Source organism: Paramormyrops kingsleyae, chromosome 22 (assembly GCF_048594095.1).
Source record: "Paramormyrops kingsleyae isolate MSU_618 chromosome 22, PKINGS_0.4, whole genome shotgun sequence".
Lineage (NCBI taxonomy): Eukaryota > Metazoa > Chordata > Actinopteri > Osteoglossiformes > Mormyridae > Paramormyrops > Paramormyrops kingsleyae.
Genome location: NC_132818.1, coordinates 12,325,288 through 12,349,195, shown reverse-complemented (window position 1 = coordinate 12,349,195; position 23,908 = coordinate 12,325,288). Strand labels below are relative to the sequence as shown.

Sequence of the window (23,908 nt, the reverse complement as noted above, 5' to 3'; positions counted from 1 at the left end):
GCATTACTTCAATTCTCTTATTAATGCATACATACCCAGACAGCACACATCGCTGGTTTTACACCGGAACGTCGTTAAATGATCGTGGTCCATTTAGGCCAATTATCAACATTAAGGCCTAAATTAATAAACATATAATGTTTAATCAGTGAAATAGTTTGTTTGGTATATGGTTCTAATGAGAACGCGGGGTAAACAGAAGAAGTAAATGACCTCAGTGAGATCAGAACCAGATTAATCAGAATCATATTTATTGGTCAAGTCACACAAGAACTGTGGTTCCGGCCGATGGTGTCTCTCAAGTTAAACAATTTACAGTCAGTGAACATATATAATTTACAGGTAGCCTAAATGCCTTGGCAATGGATTTTAAAGCATGGTGCAAATATCATACCTATGCAGGTGTGCTATTTAGGTAATTAAATTATTTTAGTCTTGCTGCTGTGGTACTGCGAGACAATACAACTGCCAAAATTTATCTATCACTGTACCCATTTCATTGCGCCACTGTAAGGGCGGATGATGTTAGGTCATAAACAGGAAATTACGGGAATAGGCTAGCTGAATTTGTTCATTAATATTTTCACGCAAAACAAAAGTAACGAGCCCATTTAAATTTTAAATGTGTTATTTAATTTGAAAAAGTAATTAGTTACATTACTTGGTAAGTAGTGGAAGTATAAAGTAACGCGTTACTATCAACACTGTTCATGATAGAGGTGATGTAGTAAAACTAACTACACACTGTCATGATATAGTGAGCAGGCCAGGACTGGAATTAAAAATCGGTCCTGGACATTTTGGTCCCCCACAGCAAATCATTCTGACCCAGCTCTGACGTGAGTCTCAATCTTGTTCTACATCCATGGGCGTAATTTCCAGGGTGGTTAGGGGGGTCATGACCCCCCCCCCCCCTTCCAATAATCAGATCTAGCCAATATAACCCCCCCCAATAATCATGTTTCCCCTGTAATGGGTGGAGACCTCGACCCCCCCAATGTTCCAGCCAAAGTTACGCCCTTGTCTACATCCCAAACTTTCGAAAGAATTTGCTTGCTGTACAGGTTTTTGACAACAGATTGTGAAACGATCGTGCTTGGACAGATCATGTGACCTGATTGTTTTGACAGCAAACGTGCAGCTGCAAGGTGGAAAAGTACCGGGCCAGTTTGCACTTCGTGACACACGGAACACGGTGTACTTACCGCTCCTCCGTCACGTGCCACCTCCCTCGCTCACATCTTCTCTCCTTTAATACTCTCACTTTTCCTTTTTTAAAACCCATATTTAAAAATGCGATATTACTGTATTTTTAACTTTCAGTTATTTGTTAAAGAGAGTATGCCTTATTATATATTTGTTAGGAGTATTGCAAGTACCAAAAGAAAAACAATCCGATTAATATGCTTTATTGAGTGTGATATAACTGAAAAAGAATCAGGGCTTAACTGCTGTAATGATTATTATGTTAAGATGATTCAGTTTAATATAACACTTTAACAGTGATTTGGTTTCCATCATGTTCATTTTGTAAAAATACGATTTTTTCCCTCAAAATTTCACGAATTTGCTTTGACTCGATCCTCCGTTTAACCAAGGAACCATAGGAAAATTCAGCCCTCTAGCATTCGCGACGTCATAAGAACATACGTGACGTCTGTTATTTCGTTCCTAAAATCGTTAATTCTTTGCAGGACAAAATAGGCGGAGATATAACTATTTGTAATACGCGAACGTTAAACGCTGACAGCTAGATATAGAATAAACAAATCCATTTATGAATGAATCACCCCACATGTAGCCTATATATTGCATTGACTAAGAAATGAATCATAGATATATGTCAATCAATCATCATATACTTTGATTAAATAACAAGAACTCAAAAAAAGTCATTCTCAAAAATAAAAGAATAATATAACATTAATAAGAAAATGTTGGATATCACTTAGACCTATAGTTTTGGTTCTACAGTTTTGTTTCTATATTTTGGTCTTAAGTTTGCGAGAAAGGAAACGCAAACATACCACGTTGGGAGAAACACACACAAGCGAAACGTTTGCTCTTCATTTCGTTTTTACTTCAACAAAATGCACGTCTGTAGTATCTAAAAGGTTACAGTCCGTTAATGTGATTAATAGCCAGAAATAAAACAGATCTGAAACATATGAATCACTAAAAAGAACAGAACTGAAAAACCAACCGAAAACTTTCACACGTTTTCGATTTCGAAACAGAAAATGAGTTGTTAAAATAACGTTTGTAATATTTGTCCCTCTGGAAGTGCCGTAGTCTCCTAAGGCCCTGCTGTGCGTGATCCAAATACTTCCTTGTGAGCCGCGGTTGTCTGTGCTAAGCTACATATGGAAATCTTGAAATAATTGTGATTGCGCACTTTATGCCACTTCTAAACTACGTACTGAATGTAATTTGATGTACGTTTTAAAATATTACTTCGCGTGATTAGATTTGCACTGGCAAAGAGATGACGTAATTCTGCACCGTATACTTCATAAAATAACTGATTTTAGAGTTAAATCTTTTTGTGGATAATGTTTATTTAGCAGAATGCAACGTGGAGTTTGCAGGGAGATACGTGACAAATTTGATGACATGTATAACTGCAGTTACCGAGCGACTTGATGTTGATTTAACCTGAGTAGCGGCGATCTCCCCTTATGTGTTTAGTGTTAATGCGGGGGTCGATTTCTCAACCTCTTAGGTACAATGGCTCTTGTATCGACAGACACCAAAATAGCAGAATATCTGACTGAACTGCACCAGCTCATCAAACAGACGCAGGTAAAACGTAGTCGGGTTGATATGCTCTGTGTATGTCTGTACGTCTGAGAGACAGTGTGTTTAAGGTCCCCTTTTCAACATGTTCATTGGTATTTGGGAATTCTTGAAAAAAGAGATGATGCCTTACCCGCGTGTATAACAGTAACAGGGTTGCCAACGAAGAAATCGTACTGCAAATTTATATTATTTCATTATAATCCTGAAGTTAGCATCAAAAGCGTTGGGGTAGTTTGCAAATCCTACAGACTTTACAAGGTAATTAAACTGTTACATACATGTAAATGCATGTGCATGTGTGTGCAGACTTGTATTGAGTCTCGAATCTCACTTCAGCCAGCTGACCAAATTTGGCAGCCCTGCACTAATATTGATGAACACTCTCTGCGTGTCAGGAGGAGCGATCTCGGAGTGAACACAACCTGCTCAACATCCAGAAGACCCATGAACGAATGCAGACAGAAAACAAAAGTGAGCTTTCTCCTTTCTGTCTTTCTGTGTCTGTCTGCCTGTCTCTGTTTCTGTTTCTCTGATGCATATTTTTGGCTCTCCCCAGCCTCTCCATACTACCGGACCAAGCTGCGTGGACTGTACACCACAGCGAAAGCCGACGCGGAGGCGGAGTGCAGGTGATCGCCTGCCTGATAGTGCTCGCTTGTGGCTCGGCTCTCCTCTCCTGCTTTTCTCTTGTTTTCGAGCAGCAGAATTGAACATTCACTTAAATTGTTGCGCCAGTGAATGATTGCATATCATTCATATTTTTATTTGCGGTATTTGTGTCTATAATTAGACTGACTAATCGTTGATTGATTGAAAGGAAGCTCAGACACTAACTGTCTCAGCATTGCTTTCCCAAGTTTCCACCAAAGTCTCAGCTCTTTTAATACTTCAGTTGTTTTCCAAATTGTGGCTGACGGTGAGGTTCCTCATTACTTTGTAAATTATTTGTAATTATTTGGCCTGCCAGTGAACGATTGGGGGGTCCATGGTCAGTCTGATACAGGCCATATTCTCCCTAGCTAGGGAGAATATGGAAGTGTGATGTGTCTAATGTCCTTGGCCATATCACATATTTCTCACAGTCCTGTTTCACAAAATTGTCTTGTCTATTTCCAAAGTTGGCTTAATACACTCTCAAAGTTATAACTGTTGCTTATAATATTTAGTATGCTTATATGAGATGTTTTCCTGTCTTGCACTTTACTCTGCAGTATACTGACTTTCTTGCCCTTTATTCTGCAGTATACTGATTTTCTTGCTGTTTACTCTGCAATATGCTTCCTGACTCTCACCCTTTATATTCCAGTATACATCTCGACTGTTTTGCCCTTTATTCTGCAGTATACTTCCTGTCTGTCTCTCCCTTTATTCTGCAGTATACTTCCTGTCTGTCTCTCCCTTTATTCTGCAGTATACTTCCTGTCTGTCTCTCCCTTTATTCTGCAGTATACTTCCTGTCTGTCTCTCCCTTTATTCTGCAGTATACTTCCTGTCTGTCTCTCCCTTTATTCTGCAGTATACTTCCTGTCTGTCTCTCCCTTTATTCTGCAGTATACTTCCTGTCTGTCTCTCCCTTTATTCTGCAGTATACTTCTTGACTTTCCTGCCCTTTACTCTACAGCATACTTCGACATGCTTTGGACAAGATTGCTGAGATAAAATCCCTTCTGGAGGAAAGACGCATCGGTCAGTGTATGACCTCATTCATGCATGCGAGTCCATGCGTACAAAAGCGTGTCTTTGAATGCCTGCGGCAGGCCTCTATGTGCTCTGTGTCTCACTCCCTTTCATGCACCACTCTGACTAACAGCAGCGAAAATGGCGGGGGTGTACAGTGACAGCGACCCCCCCAGGAAGACCATGCGTAGGGGCGTGCTGATGACCCTCCTGCAGCAGTCTGCCATGACACTGCCCCTCTGGATCGGCAAGCCAGGGGAAAGGTGAATACCCACCAGGGGGTGTGATGATGAGGGAGCCTGGGACTTGTCATTGCAGGCCCATCGCAGTCAATTACTGTGTGAACAGTATACCTACCCCTCCCCCTTCTCTCAGCCCACCCCCCCTGTGCGGGGCGATTCCTGCCAGCAGCGACTATGTGGCCAAGCCAGGAGACAAGGTGGCGGCTCGGGTGAAGGCCGTGGATGGCGACGAGCAGTGGATCCTGGCTGAGGTTGTCAGCTATAGCCACTCCACCAACAAGTAAGCCAGGAAGAGGAGGGTCTGCAGTGGGGTGTGAGAACATGAGGTGTGATGTGTCTAAAAATCAGGCTGTGGGAAAACTGTGTTACTGAGTTTGAGACGCATCACCCCTCAAAATACTGTACGTCTCTGCATTTCTGGTTAAGGTTAAGGCAGGTCATTATAAATCATGCTGTCGTATGTGAAGAAAAAGTGAGATGATGTAAAGGTGAAAGTGACGACCTGGCCTGCACGGTCACAAGACCTAAATGCCAAGCAGCTGATGTGGGATGAGGCCACACAGCAGTGCTGCAGGGAACTTAAAAGAACATGAAGGATGGGGAGAAGAATCATCACTGTTTCTCACACTCAGGTATGAAGTGGACGACATTGATGAGGAGGGCAAAGAGTGAGTATGGCTTCTTCGGTGGTGTGTGAGACGTATAACTGCTATCGGCATTTTCTGATTGTTGATCGACCGAGTGACATCGTCTTGAGGTCAGCCTCCTCTAGTTTCCTACGCCTGTAGAAGCTGAGTTGGTATTTTTAGAGTTTCAGGTCAGAGTGCTTTGTTACATGTTTAACGCCCATGATGTCACTGTGTGACGAGGTGGACGCTGAGAGTCTGAGTAGAGGAGGTATGAGACTCACACTCTGAGTGTGTCAGAGCTGACTCTGTCAGGGTGTCTGTGTGTGTGGTGTCTGGTTAACCCCTCACCCCACCCCCGATGTCCCAGCAGGAGACACACTTTGAGCAGAAGGAGAATCATTCCTTTGCCACAGTGGAAGGCCAACCCAGAGACAGACCCCGAGGCGCTCTTCAGCAAAGACCACCTCGTCCTGGCTCTGTACCCCCAGACCACATGCTTCTACCGAGCACTAATCCACACACCGCCGCACCGGGTAAGGACCACACTGGGAGACCGTGTGACTGAGTGCGTCAAGGCTCTGCCTGTTTTATGTTGTTTTACCTCTTCACATTTAGTATGTTAACTGTTGGTAAGTAACCCAGCCTTCTGTTAACTACCTGCTCTTGGAGGTGCAGACCGACAGGCTTAAGAAGTCCCTGCATTATATGTTACCGTGCTGCAGCAGTATGTGAGGCCGTTAGCATGGCTGGCTAACAGTGTTTACCGTCACCGTGACAGCCCCAGGATGATTACTCTGTGCTGTTTGAGGACACGTCCTACGCTGATGGGTACTCCCCTCCTCTCAACGTGGCCCAGAGATACGTGGTGGCCTGCAAGGAGAACAAGAAGAAGTGAAGGAGGCGTGTTTCTGCTGGGGGGGGGGGGGTGCTTTATATGTGTCAGTGTGTCTTTATGTGAAGTATGGTGTTAAATAAAAGTTGCTTATGAGCTTTTCATCAATGCAGTGTTTCTGCATTCAGGGTGGGGGGCGTGGGGGGCAGTATATACGAACTTAAAAGTTTAAAAACAGGGATCAGTTTAATGATGATTTGGTGGCAGGGTGCATGTTGCATTGTTACTGAGACACTTCTGGCTTCTTAGGATTACCAAAGATAGTAAAGATATACACATTTAAAAATAATTGTGAATGTTTAAATTTCTTTCCACATTAAAGTAAATTTACCTTATAATTCACATCATCATAATCCAAATGTTGATTATGTTTAATTAGACATATGGCTAGTCATCCGTTATCCTATACAGCATCATGCAATTATTTTAAATGGTGTCACGTTGCAATAAGTTTAAAAAGTAATATTGAAACAAAATAAGCGAAGGTGAAACACATCGGATGAATCACTGCCGCTTTGTTACTGGAACTTCAATACCCAGCGTACATTATATCCCCGCCGATAAATTTTGCAATTAAGCCCGCCTCTTACGTAGATTGTCCAATGAAATCAATGCTAGGTGATAAGCTTTAATTTTAGCCAATAGTAATCTAAAGCAGACTTAAGAACTTAAAGAACATTTCACGCCTCAACTTGGGGAAAGAAATGAGTATTGTCCTGCGTCGTAACCGAGGGTGATGGCCGAGACGGTAAGTTTGCTTTGGCGCAAAGAGAAATTAAAAATGTGTATTTTTGTGTTTAGCCGGGAAGAACAGACAACCGGGGTTGGGGCGTGAAAAATCTACCGATGATATATGTTCAGAATGACAGGCTAGCTGGCTAAGCTAGGCGCAGCTGGGGAATGTGTAGGGTAATTGTTTGAGGATAGTTTCTCTTTCCTTCTCACCTTAATCATCCCCGCAGGTTTCAGGCAGTAACAGCGGGGCCGAAGCGAGCGCCACCCCTGAATTCAAACAGCCCGCTAAAAGGCGGCGCATTCTCGACCCGTCGGCCGTGGTGACGGTGCCTATTTACTCCAACAAGGCGAGTCTGACAACCTGACAGCCTTCGTTACCCGAACCTCAGTGCGTTTCGCATTGGATTCGCATGTCCTGGGATTAATTAACCTAAACCTGCAGTGTTAATTTATAGAAATACCTTACCAGTAAGTGAAATGAATACTGGCATTAAGAGATGATGGGTTTGTCATTTACTGGAGTTTCTTTTTGTGGATTCAGGTGAACAGCTGCCTGAAGTTAAACCCATCTATCCCCATCCACACCTCAGGTAAACACACACTCCTGATCTGACAACAGGTCCATGATCTGTGGTGGTCTGGAAAATATTTTAGCCAGCCTGCTTTGTTGGGTGTAAATATGCTGGAGGTTTGTTGCATCACTGCCTCTAAAGTTGAACACACTTGCAGATATGGATCATATGAGACTCTGGGGGTGTGACTGTAATGGCATCACGTGATCCTCTGAGGGTCTTCTCTTCCTTCCAGTCAGCGATGGTGCAGGAGAGCTGAACATCTGGCCTGGGTCACAGTCCCCCCCCAGCAAGAAAGACAAGCCAGTCTGCATCGACCTTTCAGATTCGGAGGAAGAGTCTGAAGCTATTGCACAGCTGTGAGGAACATGGCCGTCCCCAGAGGGCGAGCTGCGGCCGCTCTCTGAGCCCAGTGTGTCTGCCATTGCCGATGATTCGCCTAACAAGCTTTGCTTTCTGTTTTTTTTCTTTTATCCAAGTGGAAGTTTTCGGTCTCCATCTCCACCCTCCCCACCCCAGAGTCCTGTGGTCAAAGCCAGCACCCGAGCGAGTTGTAAGATTCGGTGAGCAGATGATAACTCAGATAGTAATAATCAAGGGTAAAGGTAATTTTTCAGGCTGTACTGACACGCAAAGCGTCTGCACTCTCTACAAGCAGCCTGGACCCCATCTCTCTCCGTCTTTCTCCCTGCAGTACACCATTTTCGTCAGTTTCACCACTCATCCCCTGTCCTTTTTCTTCCTCTCTCTTTTTCCAGAGAGATCAATAGGAAACTTAACGCTTTGGACTCGCTGTTCTTGCCTGGTGACTCGGGCGAGACGAGCTCCGATCGAGGCAAGCTGAGCGACAGTGAAGATGATGACATCATTGTGGTGTCTGACCGGCTTTCGGCACCGGCCCAGTGTGAGAAACCCAGGGAGATATCGCTCAAGATCCGTTACCGTGCCGATGTGCACAAGGTCCCCATTCGTTCGGTAAGGGGCCAACTCTGTGGGCTGCTTGCAGGCTTTATCACATGGTTGTGCAGCACATTCAGAGCCATCCTGTACAGACACTTAACAGCCAGGGGGATCAATTGCAGACGAGTCCCCTGAGGACGGCAGTGAGCCAGATGTCCGTCAAATTGAGTGTCCCGCCCCAGCGTATCCTGCTGCTAAGGAATGACACAGAGCTTCCTGTTGAGAGCACGCCTAGTGTGCTGGGCTTGGGAATTGCTGACATCATCGGTGAGAGCCTCTTTCACACAGCCTGACCTGCTGATGATTGTCTTTTAACTGTTGGATTCTGTCTTTTCTAATGTCATGTTTATCTGAACCGCCATTTTAAATATTTAAAAAATGTGTGCTCTTCCTCCTCATGTCCAAATCGTACCTTGCCGGAGTGCAGCTCTGCCTCCTTCAACGTTAACCTTTGGTCTTAATGTCCCAAAATTTGGTAAATATCTAAAGTGAACTTTCTGATAAAAGATCAGTTTTGTGCTATTTTTTTTTCCATCAGCTTTAATGTTCATTTTTGTTAGTCCCTCTGACTTCTTGAGTGGATTAGATATTCCTGCATGACGCCTTGAATTCTGTGTTTTTGTATCTTTACTTATTTCACTTAATGAAACTGCCGGCAAAACTTCTTACTATCTAGCATCTGCTAGAGGTAAGACGTCTGAGAAGCACTCTGTGAATTACTTGATGATATAATGCATTATTACAAATGAATAAGGAAGAATATTACTTGTAGTGATCAGCCATTTTGATGCATTTTTATGTTTCGTTTATATATGTCTCAAAACATTTGAGGGTTTTTGATTACATTTTTAGCCTATTTTATATTGTTTTAAAGTGCCAACACAACATGGCAACAAATGAACATACTGTATATTTAAGACTGATCATTAGCTTATAAGTTAATCTTCTATATTAATGTAGAGCCGCTTATTCAGGACTCCCTTATACCTGACAAGGCTCCCGCTCCTCTTGGATCCTGATTTAACCCCTTTTCACGCCAGCTATCGTATAATGTTCTCCATGTAGCATTTAAGGTGATGGAATACTTCAAATGGAAATTATGTAATTGAATAAATGCATACGATTAGTTCTTTGTGTATAGGTCTGCTGCATCAAAAAACATTCTCTGCCCTCTAGGATTGAGGTGTGACATAGAGCAGATAAGGTGGCAGCGTCATTTTAAGTTTGTGACAGATTGTTCTCGCTGACGTGTTCCATATCGTTTCGTCTGGATGTCATTCGTAGCAAGCAGCAACCCTTATCTACAACCTCTAAATTCCTGATGCAGGGGTTTGCGTTTATATGTCGCTGCACTGAGATCTATATGCAGCTATCAGTCTCCTTGTTTCTCTTGCTTTCAGACTGTGTGGTGCTGCATGATGAGGTGGACACAGAAAAGAGCGGTGATGTCATCACCTTGCGCCTGCAGGGCAAAGACAAAGGCTCCAGCCAAGACTTCTCCATTCATAAGGTATGTAAGTGGGCTGTTGGTTTTGGGGTCAGGATTGTAACCGTCCTATGTGTGGTTCTGTAGGCGTGATGTGGCTCTCGTTCCCTCCCTTCCCAGGAGGCCCCTCTCGGCTCTATCCTCTCCCAGTACCTGTCACAAATGGCTGCCAGCTCACAGAGGAAAGTCCACTTCCTGTTTGACGGCTCTAAGGTGATTCCCAGCCAGACGCCCGCACAGCTGGACATGGAGGATGGTGATGTCATTGAAGTGTGGACCTAACGGCAGCAGTCAGATGTGGTGCATCTCAGGTCTATCCCATTACGCTGAGCCACAGTGTTTGTGCGTAAACTGCACGTCCCCCACCTTCTGATATTAATGCATTTGTGTATATGAATCTCATTAAATTTTAATTTCTTTGTCTTTGAGGGGGAGGTATGACATTTGGAATAAAAAAAAAAACTAAGTTGAATATTGTCAGTCTGTAGTCATTTAGAGAAAAACATAAAAAGCGACAGGTGTGGAGGGGGGAGGCAGTGGACCCCAGTCAAATCCTCAGTGCTGGGGGAGGGGGGGGGTGCTTTGAAACCTCAACCGGGGTGGGGGTGGGGTTCTTCATTAATTCAGCAGCTCGGACACATTAAGGCTCCCCTGGGGGAGTGCATTTCAGATGATTACATTATTACTGTAGCGCCTAGTAGCAGCCCCTGGGGAGTTTTGTAAAAATGGTGGGCGGAGCCATGAGAAACAGGGAGGGGCCATTAATGAGTCGAACGTCAAGCTGCACTGGCACTCTGCCAAGAGGCTTGTTATACACGAGACATAAATGACATATCTAATTACTGGCAGCAGACAGAAAATAAACAGCGAGTATTACATACCGAGTAGATGCTTTTGTCCAAAGCGACATACAAGTGAGGCATACCACTGCGCGTGCTCATACTGAGATCCATTGCCTGTTTGATGCTACAGCAATGCTAATCAAAGGCACCATTACTGCTATGTATTACACATAACCAGGGACAGAACTACATTTACATTCAACGTATTTAACTTTTATCCCTTCCAACGGTCGGGCAGAGTGGTGGCTCTGAGATTAAAGATTTGTCCCAGCAATTGGAAGGTTGCCAGTTCGAATCCTGAGAATGCTAGGAGTGATCCTACTCTGTTGGGCCCTTGAACAAGGCCCTTAACCTGCAATTGCTTCATCCTGGGTATGACGTTAATCTATATCCAGCTCTGTAAGGAGGTCCTCCAACTTGCAGGAAAGCTTGGGGGTTGGTGGCAGGATTGACACCCCAGCCACCAGGAAAAACTCACATTGGTCCATTTGGACTGGTGTGGTGCTGAGGTATGACCCGCTGCATGGCTGCACTTAGGTTCTCATCCCCAAGGTGGTTTGCTGTGTGGTGGTTTGCATTTACCTCCTCCTTCCAACTGCAACACTGTTTACTAACATGTTGTCCCAGCCCACAGGTGACTGAAATAGAACACTGTAGCCTGTTCATATAAAGGTGGCCATATACTTCCGATGGAATCGCCACTTTAGCAATACGCCATTGTGTAACCACTACAATGATCATTTCAACGCACCAACTGTGCAAGGTCCTCCAGGCAAACTTTCTGTTGTGATTCCACCCTGTTCACGACTGGCTAAGGTAAATGTGACACCGTGGGGGTTGGTTAGCTGGACTAATTACACAGTTACAAGTATGCTTTGCATCACACCACACATATCTGTAAATTATCATGCACATTTATGTCAAACTAACAGTAGATTTGCCGTGCAATGCATGTGTTTGTTAGCGTGTAACTGAGTGTCGTTTAAATTGTTGGCATCCCTATCTGTGCCACTTCTAGTGTTAAACCAATAGTAGCTGTTGGTTTTTTTAGTAGAGCAACTTCCAGCTCCTTTGTTAAAATGACTTGTGCACTTGCCATGATAGGTTTGTTTGCACTCTGTATGTGAGTCTGCTCCACCAAAAACACTCTGCTCCCTCCAGGGTTGTGGCATGACACTGAATGAACAAAGAGGCGGCATCGTTTTAAGTGTGGGACAGATTGTTCTCGCTGATGTTTGATTTCGCTTTAACCCAGACGTCGTTTGAAGTACACTGCCACCTTTAAAAATAGCCCTAATGTGCGCACACACACACACACACACCCTTTTGCCCGGTTAGCATCTTTGGCATGGGAATAACACTGGCATGTAAAGAGATCATAAAGGTCAGGGTTCTTTAACATAGGACAAGTGAACTGCCACAGAAATTGCGCAATGACCATGTATATTTCCATAAAACACGAAGGGCATTTTAATTTGACATAAGAGAATGAAAAGAGACTCCCCCTCCCCCAAAGCCATATCCTTCAGAAATGCGATTTAAAAAAAAAATCTAAAATAAAAAAACACACAGACACATTTATTTCCCAACTGAGCAGAGGACGTTGGCCTGTGAAGCAGAAACAGGAGGTTAGACCATTTCAGACAGCTCCCCCTCAAAGCCAACCAGCTGCAGCGAAGCTCACCTTTAAGAAGGAGCTGAATCTCTTGGCTGTGATACCTTCAATGCGCTGCAGGTCCTCCACCTGCACAAAGGAGGGCAGGAGTCACATCAGGCATGTCGGAGTGTGACTGCAGGCTCACAGGGGGCCAAGCTGAACAGCAGGAGGCAATACCTGTGCGAAACTGCCATGGATCTCCCTCCAGCCCTGGATAAGCTTAGCCTTTTTGTCGCCGATCAGTTGTAGTCCTTTCAGCTCCCTCAGGGTACCAGTGTTGAGTACACTGAGGATCTGCTGCCGGGATCGCTCCAGCATTGTGGGGTCCAGCCGTGACGCCCAGTCTCCTTCTGAGCCACATGAGCCTGCTTGTTTATTCTCCTTCCCCTTCAAAGCCTGCAGGGGGAGCCAGGGTGTGAATCGCCTTCGGGGAAACTCACTTGCACACGCCGAGACAAAGGTATACTGACTGACCTTTGTGACCTGCTGACTCTTCACGCTGGCGCACAGCAGCGGCTTGCAGACTGACGTGGGCGGGACAGGCTGCAACACTGAGGGAGATGGGTCGTCATGACAACGATAGAGGACACTTTAAACGTCCTGAGTGTGCAGCAGCAACTTTGTTGCGGCAGGGAGCCCACGGCCGAGGAGGAGAGGGGCATAGACATGGATCACCAGCAAGGGACGAGTACCATCATAACAGGAACACAAAGATAAGTGTGAGGATGAAGCTCTCCAGCAGGGGGCGCCAACTAACCTTGCAGCGGGGGCACTACAGCCTGCTGCTTCTTGGGCCGGGCTGCGGTGGACTGTTTCCTGTGGAAGGGGGGGACGGCCTTGTCACTGGTGTTAATGACCAGGGCCCGGCTCTCCAGCTCCTGCTGCTTCCTCCTCAGCTCCTGTGGGGTGGGGTGAGAGGGTCAGTGGGCTCCGAGTGTGCGTGCGTGTGTGTGTGTGTGTGTGTGTGCCCTGCTCACGGCCACGCCGAGTGGCCTTGCCTGAATCTCCTTGCGGGACTCAGCCACCGTCTTCAGCAGCTTCAGCCTCTCCCGCTCCGGTGAGCCCATCATCAGCTTCTCCAGGGCCAGCAGCCGTTCTAGCACCGATGACACCGGGGGGCTGGGTGGGGGGCGATGGAGTGGACATGAGCTCAGCTTGGGGGTGCACTTCCTGCCAGCATCCGTCAGCAAATGCTCACCCACACACCTGCAGGGGCGCCCCTGTCCGGGGTCCCCATCGTGCTCGTCTCCGGCCCCCTCCTTGGACCTCTTCCTGTGGGGTTCGCTGGCTGCCCGGGGCCCCTGTTCGTCACGGGGCCTCTTTACTGGCACAGTGGGGGCGCAGCTGGGCACGGCCTCTCTGACAAAGGGCCGGTTCACGATGAGCTTGGACTTGGCAGCGAAGTTGAGGGCACTGAAGGTATCGAAGTAGTACTTGTATTCGGGCGCGATGTTAGCGATCATGACCGAGTGGGCGGAGCCCCCCAGCGAGTCTTGCAGCAGGCGTGTGAGCTTGCTGTCGCGGTAGGGCACGCGGCCAGCCCCGCCCACATTCAGCGCGTCCACCACCTTGCTGAGTGTGAAGAGCGACAGATTGATGGCGCCGCTCTCCTTCAAGCGCAGGCCCTGGTTTCCCGTCCGCCGGTTATCCTCCGAACCTGCCAGGTCCACCAGGTACAACTTTCCCATCTGCTGCCTATAGGGGGGGCTCTTCAGACTCCTCACCACCTGCCAAGGGAGGGGGGGGAGGAGTCAGTCAACACATCAACTGGACATTACCCCCTGCAGCCCTAGCGGGACAGCACCTTGATCAGCAGGATGGCGTGGCTGCGACTGGACCTCTGGTTCAGCTTGGTGGAGGCAGTGGTCCGGTTCAGGCTGGCCGGGGCGAACAGGGCATGGAAATGCGAGAAGGAGTCGATAGGCATGTGGGTCAGGCCCTGGACCACGATGTTCCTGTCCTTGTCCTCTCTGATTGGCAGATCTGTGCTGCCTGGTGACAGCAGGTCCAGCACCTGATGGGCAAGGCGTGAGGAGCAGAGCGGTGATGTCACCTGATGCCAGGCTTCGGTTTGTCTGGAGCGAGCAAACACTCCACACGGCTTAACCCAACGTGCGTCACTTTAATCCACCTAAATCCCCCCCATTACCTTTTCATTGTAGATCTCCAGGTAGGACATCCCAACGCTATATGTCCAATCTGCGGACTCCCGCTCACGCTCTGTCGCCAAGCTGAACACCTCCCGCACAGCCCGTGGGATAAGCCCGGGCTCCTCGGGATTGCCCAGCATGGTGTGCGTCTTCCCTGCAGGATAGGGGACAGAGCACAGCACTGTCACTGATGCCCCTGCCTCACACTAGGGCAGGGGTGGCCAATCTAATCCGCAAAGGGCCGGTGTGTACGCAGGTTTTTGGGATAACCTTTAGGTCAGCTGTTGAAACCCAGGTGTGAGGACTCTTCAGCCAACCAGTCCTCTAATTAGTGACCTAATTAGGGAGTTGCAGCGAAAACCTGCATAGACACCGGCCCTTTGTGGATAAGATTCCCCACCCCTGCATTAGGCAGTTTGGAGATTAGATTACCCCCATCAGCCTCTGGAGGGCGCCATACCTGCACCCGTGGGGCCATAGGCGAAGACGCTGGCGTTCTGGCCGCTCAGTACATGAGGGAGGACGGGCTTCACCGAGGACAGGAAGATCTCCTGCTGGCTCGCCTGTTCTCCATGGAAGGCATCGAACCTGGCGACAGGGAGAGGCCTTAGGGGACAGCTTCAGTCTGCTGCCATCACCGCACACAAAGGGATCATTATCACTGCCACACGCGGGCCTCGAGTGCCCAAGCGTGCCTGGCTGTCCCCTTCCCCACATGTCCCGGCCGGCACAAGGGGGAGCCGGCGGGCATCAGTAGGGAGACACTTCCTGTCAGCATCCGCTACCAAATCCTCACCTACGAGTAAAGCCAGGACCTGTTAAGATGCTTTCATCAAGACAGAGACAGAGAGAGAGAGCGGTCACACTGACTGGTACTGCAGGGTCTCTGTGGCATTCCTCCAGTTAACGATCTCCAAGCTTTGTGGCCCCAGGCCCCTGACACATGGCCCCTCGGCTTTCTTGTCCTGCTTCTCCATGTAGGGCCGCAGACGCACTGCCACTCGAACCCGGGACACCCGCTTGGAGGCCGCAGGCCCACAGGCTTCGCTCACGGGCACACGCTGGGCCATGTCTAGGAGGGGAATGTGGAGACACAGCTAGGGGTCACACCAAGATCCCAGTCACAGGCTGGGATGAGGGGCACAGATGTGCCCACACTTAGTGAGCAGAACCAACTGACAGAGGACCTATCCACCATCTTCAACACAGCTGGCTTTAATAATGAGATGCTACTGAAGGGACTGTGTATCTGTATCAGGCGTGTCAAACTAGGGTGGCACCTAAGTCCTGCAGGGGGGTAGATCTCCAGGGGCAGGGTTGGGCAGCCCTGAGTAGCCCTGAGTATCTGTTGTTCCTAAACACTTCCGCTTCGCAATAATTCCACTTACAGTTGACAGTGGAATACCTAGTGAGGAAGGAATATGGCAAAGGCGGTATCCTATGACAGTACCATGCTTGAATTCATGGAGCTCTTCAGGCACATGTCTGCCTGCATTAGGTACTTCATTATTCATCAGTGGCAATGGGTCTGGAAAAAACAATGACTAAGAGGTGTGTCCCAATACCTTTGTCCATAATGTGTATGTAATAAATGCGTATTAGCCACATTTAAATTTAATTATCTGACAATAGGCCTAGCGACTGTATATTGGGTAGTATCATGTGAACTGGTGAGTAGGGCTGTCGTGATCATGTCACAATGTAATCGCGATTATATAACATGCACAATCATCACCAGGGTTTAGATGACGGGTGAAACATTTGTCTGGATGCTGGCTTTTCAGTACTATATGACCGAAGAGTAAGTGATCTGTATAAAATTTCGCGTATCTTTATGTGTAATAAAGATGTTGGACTTTAAACTGCAAAAAGTACCACCACACAACCAACATCTTTTTACCTTTAGTGATTACCATTAGCGTTCCGCTTGAATGGCGCAAAAAACACATCGAAAATGAGAAAGAGCTGTTGTGCAATTGATTGTGCAAATAGGTTTAACATGAAATAGGAGCTCTCTTCTTAGAGACTGCCAAAACCTAAATAAGTCAGTGTCGTACATGGATCAGTCATACCCGATCCATCAAATACGTCTGGATCACCGTGAACTACTACAAAATTTCTAGCAGACAGTGCGCCATAGTGACTTTCTACTGCTGAAATCACTTCTTGGCTATTCCACAATCAGTCCAGCAATATCAAAAGCTCCATCACTCAAATTTTCCAATCGCTTACCCGAACTGGCAGGTTTACCCTTTTACGGCAGCACAGTAACTTCAGCAACCAAGAGACAGATGGTAAATTCCATAACAAATGAGGTTTACATTGAGCCGGGTCAGCAGGATCATATCAAATGAATAACTGTGCAGTCATTCGTGGAAAAGAAATTCAAAGATTTCTTCTCAGCAAAGTCCATGACACTGTTTGAACTGTTGGAGCTTCTGCATGCATTTTCCAGTGTGGGCCCAGACTTGGGAGGCACTGGTGTAACAGCAAGACAGTTCATGCCATGAGTGTGTGAATGATGATAAGTACTCTATTGTGCATTTGTACGAGAACAGGTACACTGGAATTTCTCTCTTTCATATGCCACTGTGCTTTCCATAGTTTGGGGGTTACAGCACAGGATCAGCCAATGTGGTTCTGGATATGGAGGTAACGGCCTCAATATCATCAATCTGCAGAACCGTGATGTCACCACAGTTTTAGGCCAACAGTTTTACGACCAGTTTCAGGATGGAACATGCGTGATGGGGGTTATGGTTATAAAATGTAAAGACGGCAGATGACACGTAAGCATTTACTGTTGTTTACACTGTCGTTTTGAAATATTTGTTAATATTATTATATGTCTGGCAGTTAATGTTCTTTTCTTTTATTCTCAAGTCAGTGCATTGCGAAACCTAACGTTTATGTGTTTCTACACAGATGCCTTCTGCTTATAAACCCATAGACATGCGCAGTGTTTGTAGATATTCTGTTTGACTAGTAACAGCTAAGATCCTTCAGCTCTTAGTTGCTGTGACTGGATAATCTAAACAACAATAAATACTCACTGGGTCATCTGTACATCTTGTAAGTCCCCCATATCATGTAAGTTCTTTCCTGAAACTGTGGGCATGACCGTTGGCTTGAGATTGTCGTGATGCCATGGTCCTGTGGCACTGCAGATGGATGCACCTCAAAGGCCTTGCTCAAGGGCCCACGGATGTGTGACTGTTCTGCTGAGGCTAGGGATTGAACCAATGGTCTTCTGCTCAAGGGTACAGGGACTTAACCCAATGAGCCACTCACCGAATGGTCATGCAGAAGGTGGGGTAGCACTTATTCAAGAACTCAGTGACCTTATAACCGAAGACTAGATACAGCTAAGAAAATTTTGTTTTTTTCTGGCTGTTTAAGCTCCACCCTATCATGGATAGCAGAAACCGCGGACAATAACTAACGATCTGTGTACCCTATTTATTAGAGATGCTCCGATCAGCATTTTTGGGGCCGATCACCGATCACCAAGATCATGATCTACCGATTGCCGATCACAGAATGGCAGGGGAATGGGAATCTTTTATCTATAATCTAGCAGAGTTTGCACCATTTGTAGAAATGAAACTAACTCTAAATTAACTATATTGAAAAAAAAAAAAAACTGTAGAAATAGGCTACAGTCAAGATCTTTAAGAATCAAGCGCTTGACACTTGGCGCCCCACACTGAAGGAGGGGCAGTGACACTTTGGTCAGCACTGTTGCCTGACACCTCCAGGGTCAACACATGAAATGTTCCCCGAGAGCAGAGTGGTTTAGTTTCTCATACTCGGCATATTCAGTTGTATGGCGTGTTCTAAGATGCCTAATCATGTTAGTGGTGTTAAAATGCAGTTGCTTGCTTCCACCTCGAGGGATTTCATCACGACATACATTGCAAACGGCTAACTTTACGTCTTTATCGGACACTTTGAAAAACTTCCAGACGGGAGAACTCATGTTGCCACTAGTAAGCTCCGCTCCGCTGTTGTTTACCTGTGCGCCGTGCATGCCCGTGTGAAAAAGTCGCGCGAGTAATTTACGTCAAGTGATCGGCTTTTTTGATCGGCGCTTTTGGGGTTCGCCGATCAAGCTATTTTTAGTCAATATCGGCCGATCATGATCGGTGGCCGATCAATCGGAGCATCACTACTATTTATAAGTGGGAATCGACGTTTTATCGACGTTTGCCGATTCGATATCTATCGCGATTTTAAAACAGATTTTGCTGAAGAGCATTTCAGGTCTACATGTAAAGTAAGGTAAAGACAAGGGCTGTAACGGCACACACAGGACAAGAAATACACAGTGGCTTTTTCCGGTGTGCACCACAACTTCCCAAGTTACATACATGCGCATAAAACGTTCTACTATTACTACTGCAAGCAGTTAATACCCTCAGCAACATATTATATAGGGACAATTATGTTAATTAGTGGAAACAGATGTCGGGAAAATGGAATGCAATGAGTGAATAAACACAGAACAATAACACTTATACTAGTGTTATAGACACCAATATATACAGTAAACTGGTGAAATTTGCAGATGACACCAAGGTGGGTGGTGTAGTAGATACTGAACTAGTGGTTCAGCAGCTACAGCGGGATCTTGATTTAATTAGTGACTGGGCCGAAACCTGGAAGATGAAATTTAACAAAGACAAATGTAAGGTACTCCATGTAGGGAGCAGAAATATAAAGTACAGGTATTTTACGGGACCTACTGAAATAAAGGTGGCTGATTATGAGAAAGACCTTGACGTGTATGTTGATGCTTCCATGTCTCATTCTCGCCAGTGCGGGGAAGCAATAAAAAAGGCCAATAGGATGTTGGGGTATATCTCCAGGTGTGTGGAGTTTAAGTCAAGGGAGGTAATGCTAAGATTATACAATTCCTTGGTGAGACCTCACCTAGAATATTATGTGCAGGTTTGGTCACCATATCTTAAAAAAGGACATTGCGGCCTTAGAAAAGGTGCAGCGTAGGGCCACAAGAATGATTCCTGGTCTTAGAGGAAAGTCATACGAGGAAAGGTTAGTTGAGCTAAATCTATTCAGCCTCAAGCAAAGGAGACTGAGGGGGGACATGATCCAGGTCTATAAGATTCTAACAGGTTTGGATGCTGTTCAACCAAATAGTTACTTCAGCATTAGTTCAAATACAAGAACTCGTGGCCATAGGTGGAAATTAGCGGGAGAACATTTCAAACTGGATTTAAGGAAGCACTTCTTTACACAGCGTGTAGTCAGAGTATGGAATAGTCTTCCTGCTAGTGTAGTGCAAGCTGAATCCTTGGGTTCCTTTAAATCAGAGCTAGATAAGATTTTAACAACTCTGAGCTATTAGTTAAGTTCTCCCCAAGCAAGCTCGATGGGCCGAATGGCCTCCTCTCGTTTGTATAGTTCTTATGTTCTTATTTATTACCCCTTTATTTTGAAAGTTCTTTCAATTTCATGGCACTTTCGTTCAATATTGTGCACAATGCTAACCACCATTTTTTAATTAGGCATATGTAGTTTTGGATCAGTCACGTCATGCACAACATATTGGTCTAGTCCAAACTGTAATTCAGATATTTAAAATAATTATTTTAGTCAAAATATTAAGATATCAAGAATTATTCTGTATGCGTGACGAGTTGAATCAGTATACTTGAGACGTAATTATAGATCTCAAATGTAATTTTACTAGTCAAAATGTATTTGAAGATATTTTGAATTGTCCTTTTACCAAATCACATTGTAATTACATTTGTGGAATTATCATTCTTACTACTGTGGGATTCAATAGAATTATAAAGAACATACAATGAATAGAAGAAAAGGAGAATATAGCTTAAAGCAGGGCATGATGAAAGGAGGGGGTTGATTCTAAAATAATGCAGCTAACAGAAATCAGGAATTGACAGTGTGCGAGCAGGTCAGGGTGACCTCGTCTCAGACAGCTGGAAAACAGGAACAGATCCTATAAGCAATACTTATTTTAACTTTTGCTTAACGTAAAGGGGGGGGGGGGGACATGTACTCACTGACTAACTAGAGCAAATGTCAAAATATGTTGTAGTCACGTAGATGGAAAAGTACCGAGAAGGGGGGGAACACCCCGGAGGGTCTATAAAGAGACAGAGCCGACAACTATGGTTCGAGCTTCGTACTGTACATGCTGAATGTATGTCAGAGTGTGGCTCCCAGATCGATCTGAATAAACTGTTGACATGCAACTACTCCTCGTCTCTGGTGTGGATCCCTTATCATCACGGACCCGGAGGGTGGCTGAACCCAACACTACTCAAATTGGAATTGTCCAGAATACAGAATTTACAGAAACGGAGAGATGCGGGAGAAAGAATCGAATAGCGAGATCAATTCAGGCAAATGTAACGGAGCAAAAAGTACGATTTTTTCCCTTTTCTACTCAAATAAGAACTCACTTGGAAAAACATATCGGTAAAATACTTTTCCACAAAAAGGTACTCAAGTAAGTATGACGGAGTACGTGTAGCGCATTACTGCACACCTCTGCCTATAGGTACGCGTTTTGTTCGCCAAGGATGCTTTGTTTCCTATGGTCATGTCAATAAAGCAAGCCTATCTGACATACTTATTCTATAATACTACAATACATATTCTGTAATACTATAATAATTAATTAGGTTGCCGCTTTTATTATGCCATGATGCCTGATGAAAAGCTTACATCTTTAAAGATGCAAAAATCATCACAGACCCTCTATTTTATACATCCGCAAGCACAATGTCTTTCGGTAAAAAAAAAAAAAAAAAAAACACACAGAAACGAGAGTAATGGTGTCCAGTCTATAAAAAACCAGCAAAACAGTTTCGTGGCTACATCAAATAACAGAGACATGCAGCGGTATTGCTCTACATCTCAAACGGCAGCTCCCATCAGGCCATCCGGAGGCCTTTAAACCTCCCATGAAGTACTCGCTCGGTGACCCGAAGCACACTCACCGTCTGCTGGCTCTTCAAAGCTGGGGCCTTTATAATACCGATATTTGAAAATATGGAACGCGACGTTAAAAAAAAAACTTTGAAAGGGTGAAGACTATGAATATTTACCTAAACCATCATTCCCACAGCTCTACACAATTTCACCGCTGCAGGACCTCTCCAACAATAATTTTAAAATTTTGCGACGTATAGCCGACCAATCACGGCGCAAAACGTCATAAGCAAAGCGTCCGTCCTGAACGTATCTTTGACCAATCACACCTGTCGACGCACAAATAACGTGACGGAGTCCTGTACTTTTACAATAACAATTCGATTGAAAGAAGAGGTCTGCTCATTAAAAACCGAGAAGCATTGGTATTTATCACTTAATATATAATTTAATTCTTACACGAATTCAAATGTAAAAATTCATGGGATATTTAAACTTTTATTTTAAAATGGCAGTTTCAAATTGTAAACATCAGTGAATACGGAATAATTACATCTATAAATGTCATTCCATTGTGTTCCGATATTGTTTGTTTATTTGTACGTTTAAGTCCAAGCTGAGCAAAGGTAGGTGGACAGGATATGTTGTTTCTATCTAGTTATTAATCGGCCACAGGTAATGTCGTCTTCGCTTTGCTTTTGGGGCTTAGACGCATTTTGCAGTCCTTGATTACAGTTTCATGCATCTGTCACCCTACTTCTGCCAGGTGATGCAGTCTGTGGCAGAGGGTCTGGAATCTCTGGGGGTCGGGGACAAGAAGGAAACGGAGTCAGCGAGGGAGGGGAAGGTGGAAGTAGACAAAGAACGAGACGAACCGGTGGAAGAGGAAACCGAAACAAATGAGGAGACAGAGAACGATGGAGAGAGAAAAGGTACACCAGTAATTGTATCTACTAACAAGTCGCTGTGTATTTGAACGTTAATCTAATGCTAATGAAATCCCTTACGCGTCCGGTTTAGTCAGTGACAAGGAAGAAGCGACAGAGGACGGGTATGATCAAGAAATGAAGGATGATGGAAAGCAGGAAAGTGTAAATACAGAACAGGAAGAGGAGGAATGGGAGGTGCCATGCAGTGATGAGGAAATAGAGGATCCCAAGAACTGGACGCCTCCGCCTTTGGAAGTCAAGCGCCTGTACGAGATCCTAGCCAAGGGGGATGGTCTGGAGCTGAACTGGATCCCCCTGCCGCGGCGTCCTCTCACCCCACAGTACACGCCCTCACCTGAGAGAGATGCCGGTGACTCTGAGGAGGAGCGAGAGAAGGAGGAGCGCCAGCGCAAGTGAGTGTGGGGAATGAGGGGGGAGAGCTGGAGCTCCATGCAAATGCAGGGCAGCATGCAGCTTTGCATTGCAGAGGAGCACTTTACATGGAGGTTTTATGGGGGGTGGGGAAGATAGGCAAATGAGAACCCAGGCTGGGTCTCCACAGGCCAAGCACGGCCTATGGTGTGTAACACTCTCGTCTGTCCTCAGGATCCCCAGTCCCACAGAATTTGACTTTGATGATGAGCCTTCACTCACCACGCCCAAGAACACCTACATCAACCGACGCCGACTGCCAGGTACTTCCGCTGTCATGTAGATCTGCATGCTGGCGCCAAGGTCCCTGTGAGCCACATCCCCCATGCATGTATTTGGGCCCCATGGTCTGACCCCACTCTTTTGCAGGCTCCTCAGGCCGTTCTACCGTGCGCCGGGAGGCCCGGCTGGACAAGGTGCTGTCCGACATGAAGAGGCACCGCAAGATGGAGGAGCACATTCTGCGCACAGGCCGTGACCTCTTCAGGACCGAGAGGGGCCGGCCAGGGGATGCAGGGGGGCGCCTGTCCCCAAACTCACAGAAGGAGAGAGAAAAGGAGAGGGAGCGTGACAGCGACCCCAGCGCCATTTTCTCCCCCAGACAGAGGCGCTACTGAGCAGGCAGCTGCTTGGGTCACCGGCCCTTTGTTTGGGAAGCAGGGGGCAGGGCAGACGGGGCTGTTAATGGACAGACCAGAAGGTGCCAGACAGCAGGCTCCTCCACTCATCACCAGAAAGCATTGCCCGGCCAACGTACGTTTCTGGGATTCATTTTCAGTTCTGCACACTGATCCCTTGGGGGAGAGGATTCCAACCCACACAACTGATTTTGTAAATAATACTTTTATACAATGCGTCTCCTTTGTCTTTCTAATAAACTTGTTTATAATAATCTTATAGTGGCATCTTCATCTCATGACTTTTTTCACATGGGTAATATTTAAAATGATTTTCCTCTTGTGGTTAGATGTGCTCAGTGAGC

At 45.9% G+C, this 23,908-nt stretch overlaps 4 protein-coding genes across 10 annotated transcripts; 3 read left to right on the top strand and 1 right to left on the bottom strand.

Moving 5' to 3' along the window:
• The first annotated feature begins 2,235 nt into the window (after positions 1-2,235).
• On the top strand, positions 2,236-6,343 carry sgf29 (SAGA complex associated factor 29). Of its 6 annotated transcripts, none has more exons than XM_023792350.2 (10): positions 2,236-2,309; positions 2,723-2,802; positions 3,195-3,270; positions 3,356-3,428; positions 4,421-4,485; positions 4,610-4,739; positions 4,852-4,998; positions 5,351-5,386; positions 5,715-5,880; positions 6,126-6,343. In XM_023792350.2, exons 2-10 carry the CDS (start codon positions 2,728-2,730, stop codon positions 6,240-6,242), a joined length of 885 nt encoding a protein of 294 aa, XP_023648118.1. In that variant the 5' UTR covers positions 2,236-2,309; positions 2,723-2,727; the 3' UTR covers positions 6,243-6,343. The 6 variants fall into 6 exon arrangements, with proteins under 6 accessions (XP_023648118.1, XP_023648117.1, XP_023648121.1 ...); XM_023792353.2 differs by having other exon boundaries at positions 2,275-2,435; positions 2,747-2,802; XM_023792348.2 differs by having other exon boundaries at positions 2,275-2,435.
• A 256-nt stretch (positions 6,344-6,599) lies between these two features.
• On the top strand, positions 6,600-10,464 carry nfatc2ip (nuclear factor of activated T cells 2 interacting protein). The gene is made up of 9 exons (XM_023792347.2): positions 6,600-6,987; positions 7,202-7,321; positions 7,516-7,564; positions 7,782-7,905; positions 8,026-8,109; positions 8,305-8,521; positions 8,629-8,773; positions 9,907-10,016; positions 10,113-10,464. The coding sequence occupies exons 1-9, from the start codon at positions 6,976-6,978 to the stop codon at positions 10,272-10,274; spliced, it is 1,023 nt and encodes a 340-aa protein (XP_023648115.1). The 5' UTR covers positions 6,600-6,975; the 3' UTR covers positions 10,275-10,464.
• A 1,816-nt stretch (positions 10,465-12,280) lies between these two features.
• On the bottom strand, positions 12,281-21,822 carry kif22 (kinesin family member 22). Of its 2 annotated transcripts, XM_023792296.1 has the most exons (12): positions 21,634-21,822; positions 15,512-15,713; positions 15,102-15,229; positions 14,641-14,795; positions 14,296-14,505; positions 13,698-14,218; positions 13,490-13,610; positions 13,249-13,390; positions 12,966-13,042; positions 12,669-12,887; positions 12,519-12,578; positions 12,281-12,442 (listed from the first exon to the last, which is right to left on the bottom strand). In XM_023792296.1, the coding sequence occupies exons 2-12, from the start codon at positions 15,709-15,711 to the stop codon at positions 12,413-12,415; spliced, it is 1,863 nt and encodes a 620-aa protein (XP_023648064.1). In that variant the 5' UTR covers positions 15,712-15,713; positions 21,634-21,822; the 3' UTR covers positions 12,281-12,412. The 2 variants fall into 2 exon arrangements, with proteins under 2 accessions (XP_023648064.1, XP_072561218.1); XM_072705117.1 differs by having other exon boundaries at positions 13,490-14,218.
• A 73-nt stretch (positions 21,823-21,895) lies between these two features.
• Positions 21,896-23,823, top strand: pagr1 (PAXIP1 associated glutamate-rich protein 1). Its single transcript, XM_023792344.1, has 5 exons — positions 21,896-21,990; positions 22,332-22,497; positions 22,586-22,907; positions 23,101-23,189; positions 23,296-23,823. The coding sequence occupies exons 2-5, from the start codon at positions 22,335-22,337 to the stop codon at positions 23,541-23,543; spliced, it is 822 nt and encodes a 273-aa protein (XP_023648112.1). The 5' UTR covers positions 21,896-21,990; positions 22,332-22,334; the 3' UTR covers positions 23,544-23,823.
• The last annotated feature ends 85 nt before the right edge of the window (positions 23,824-23,908 follow it).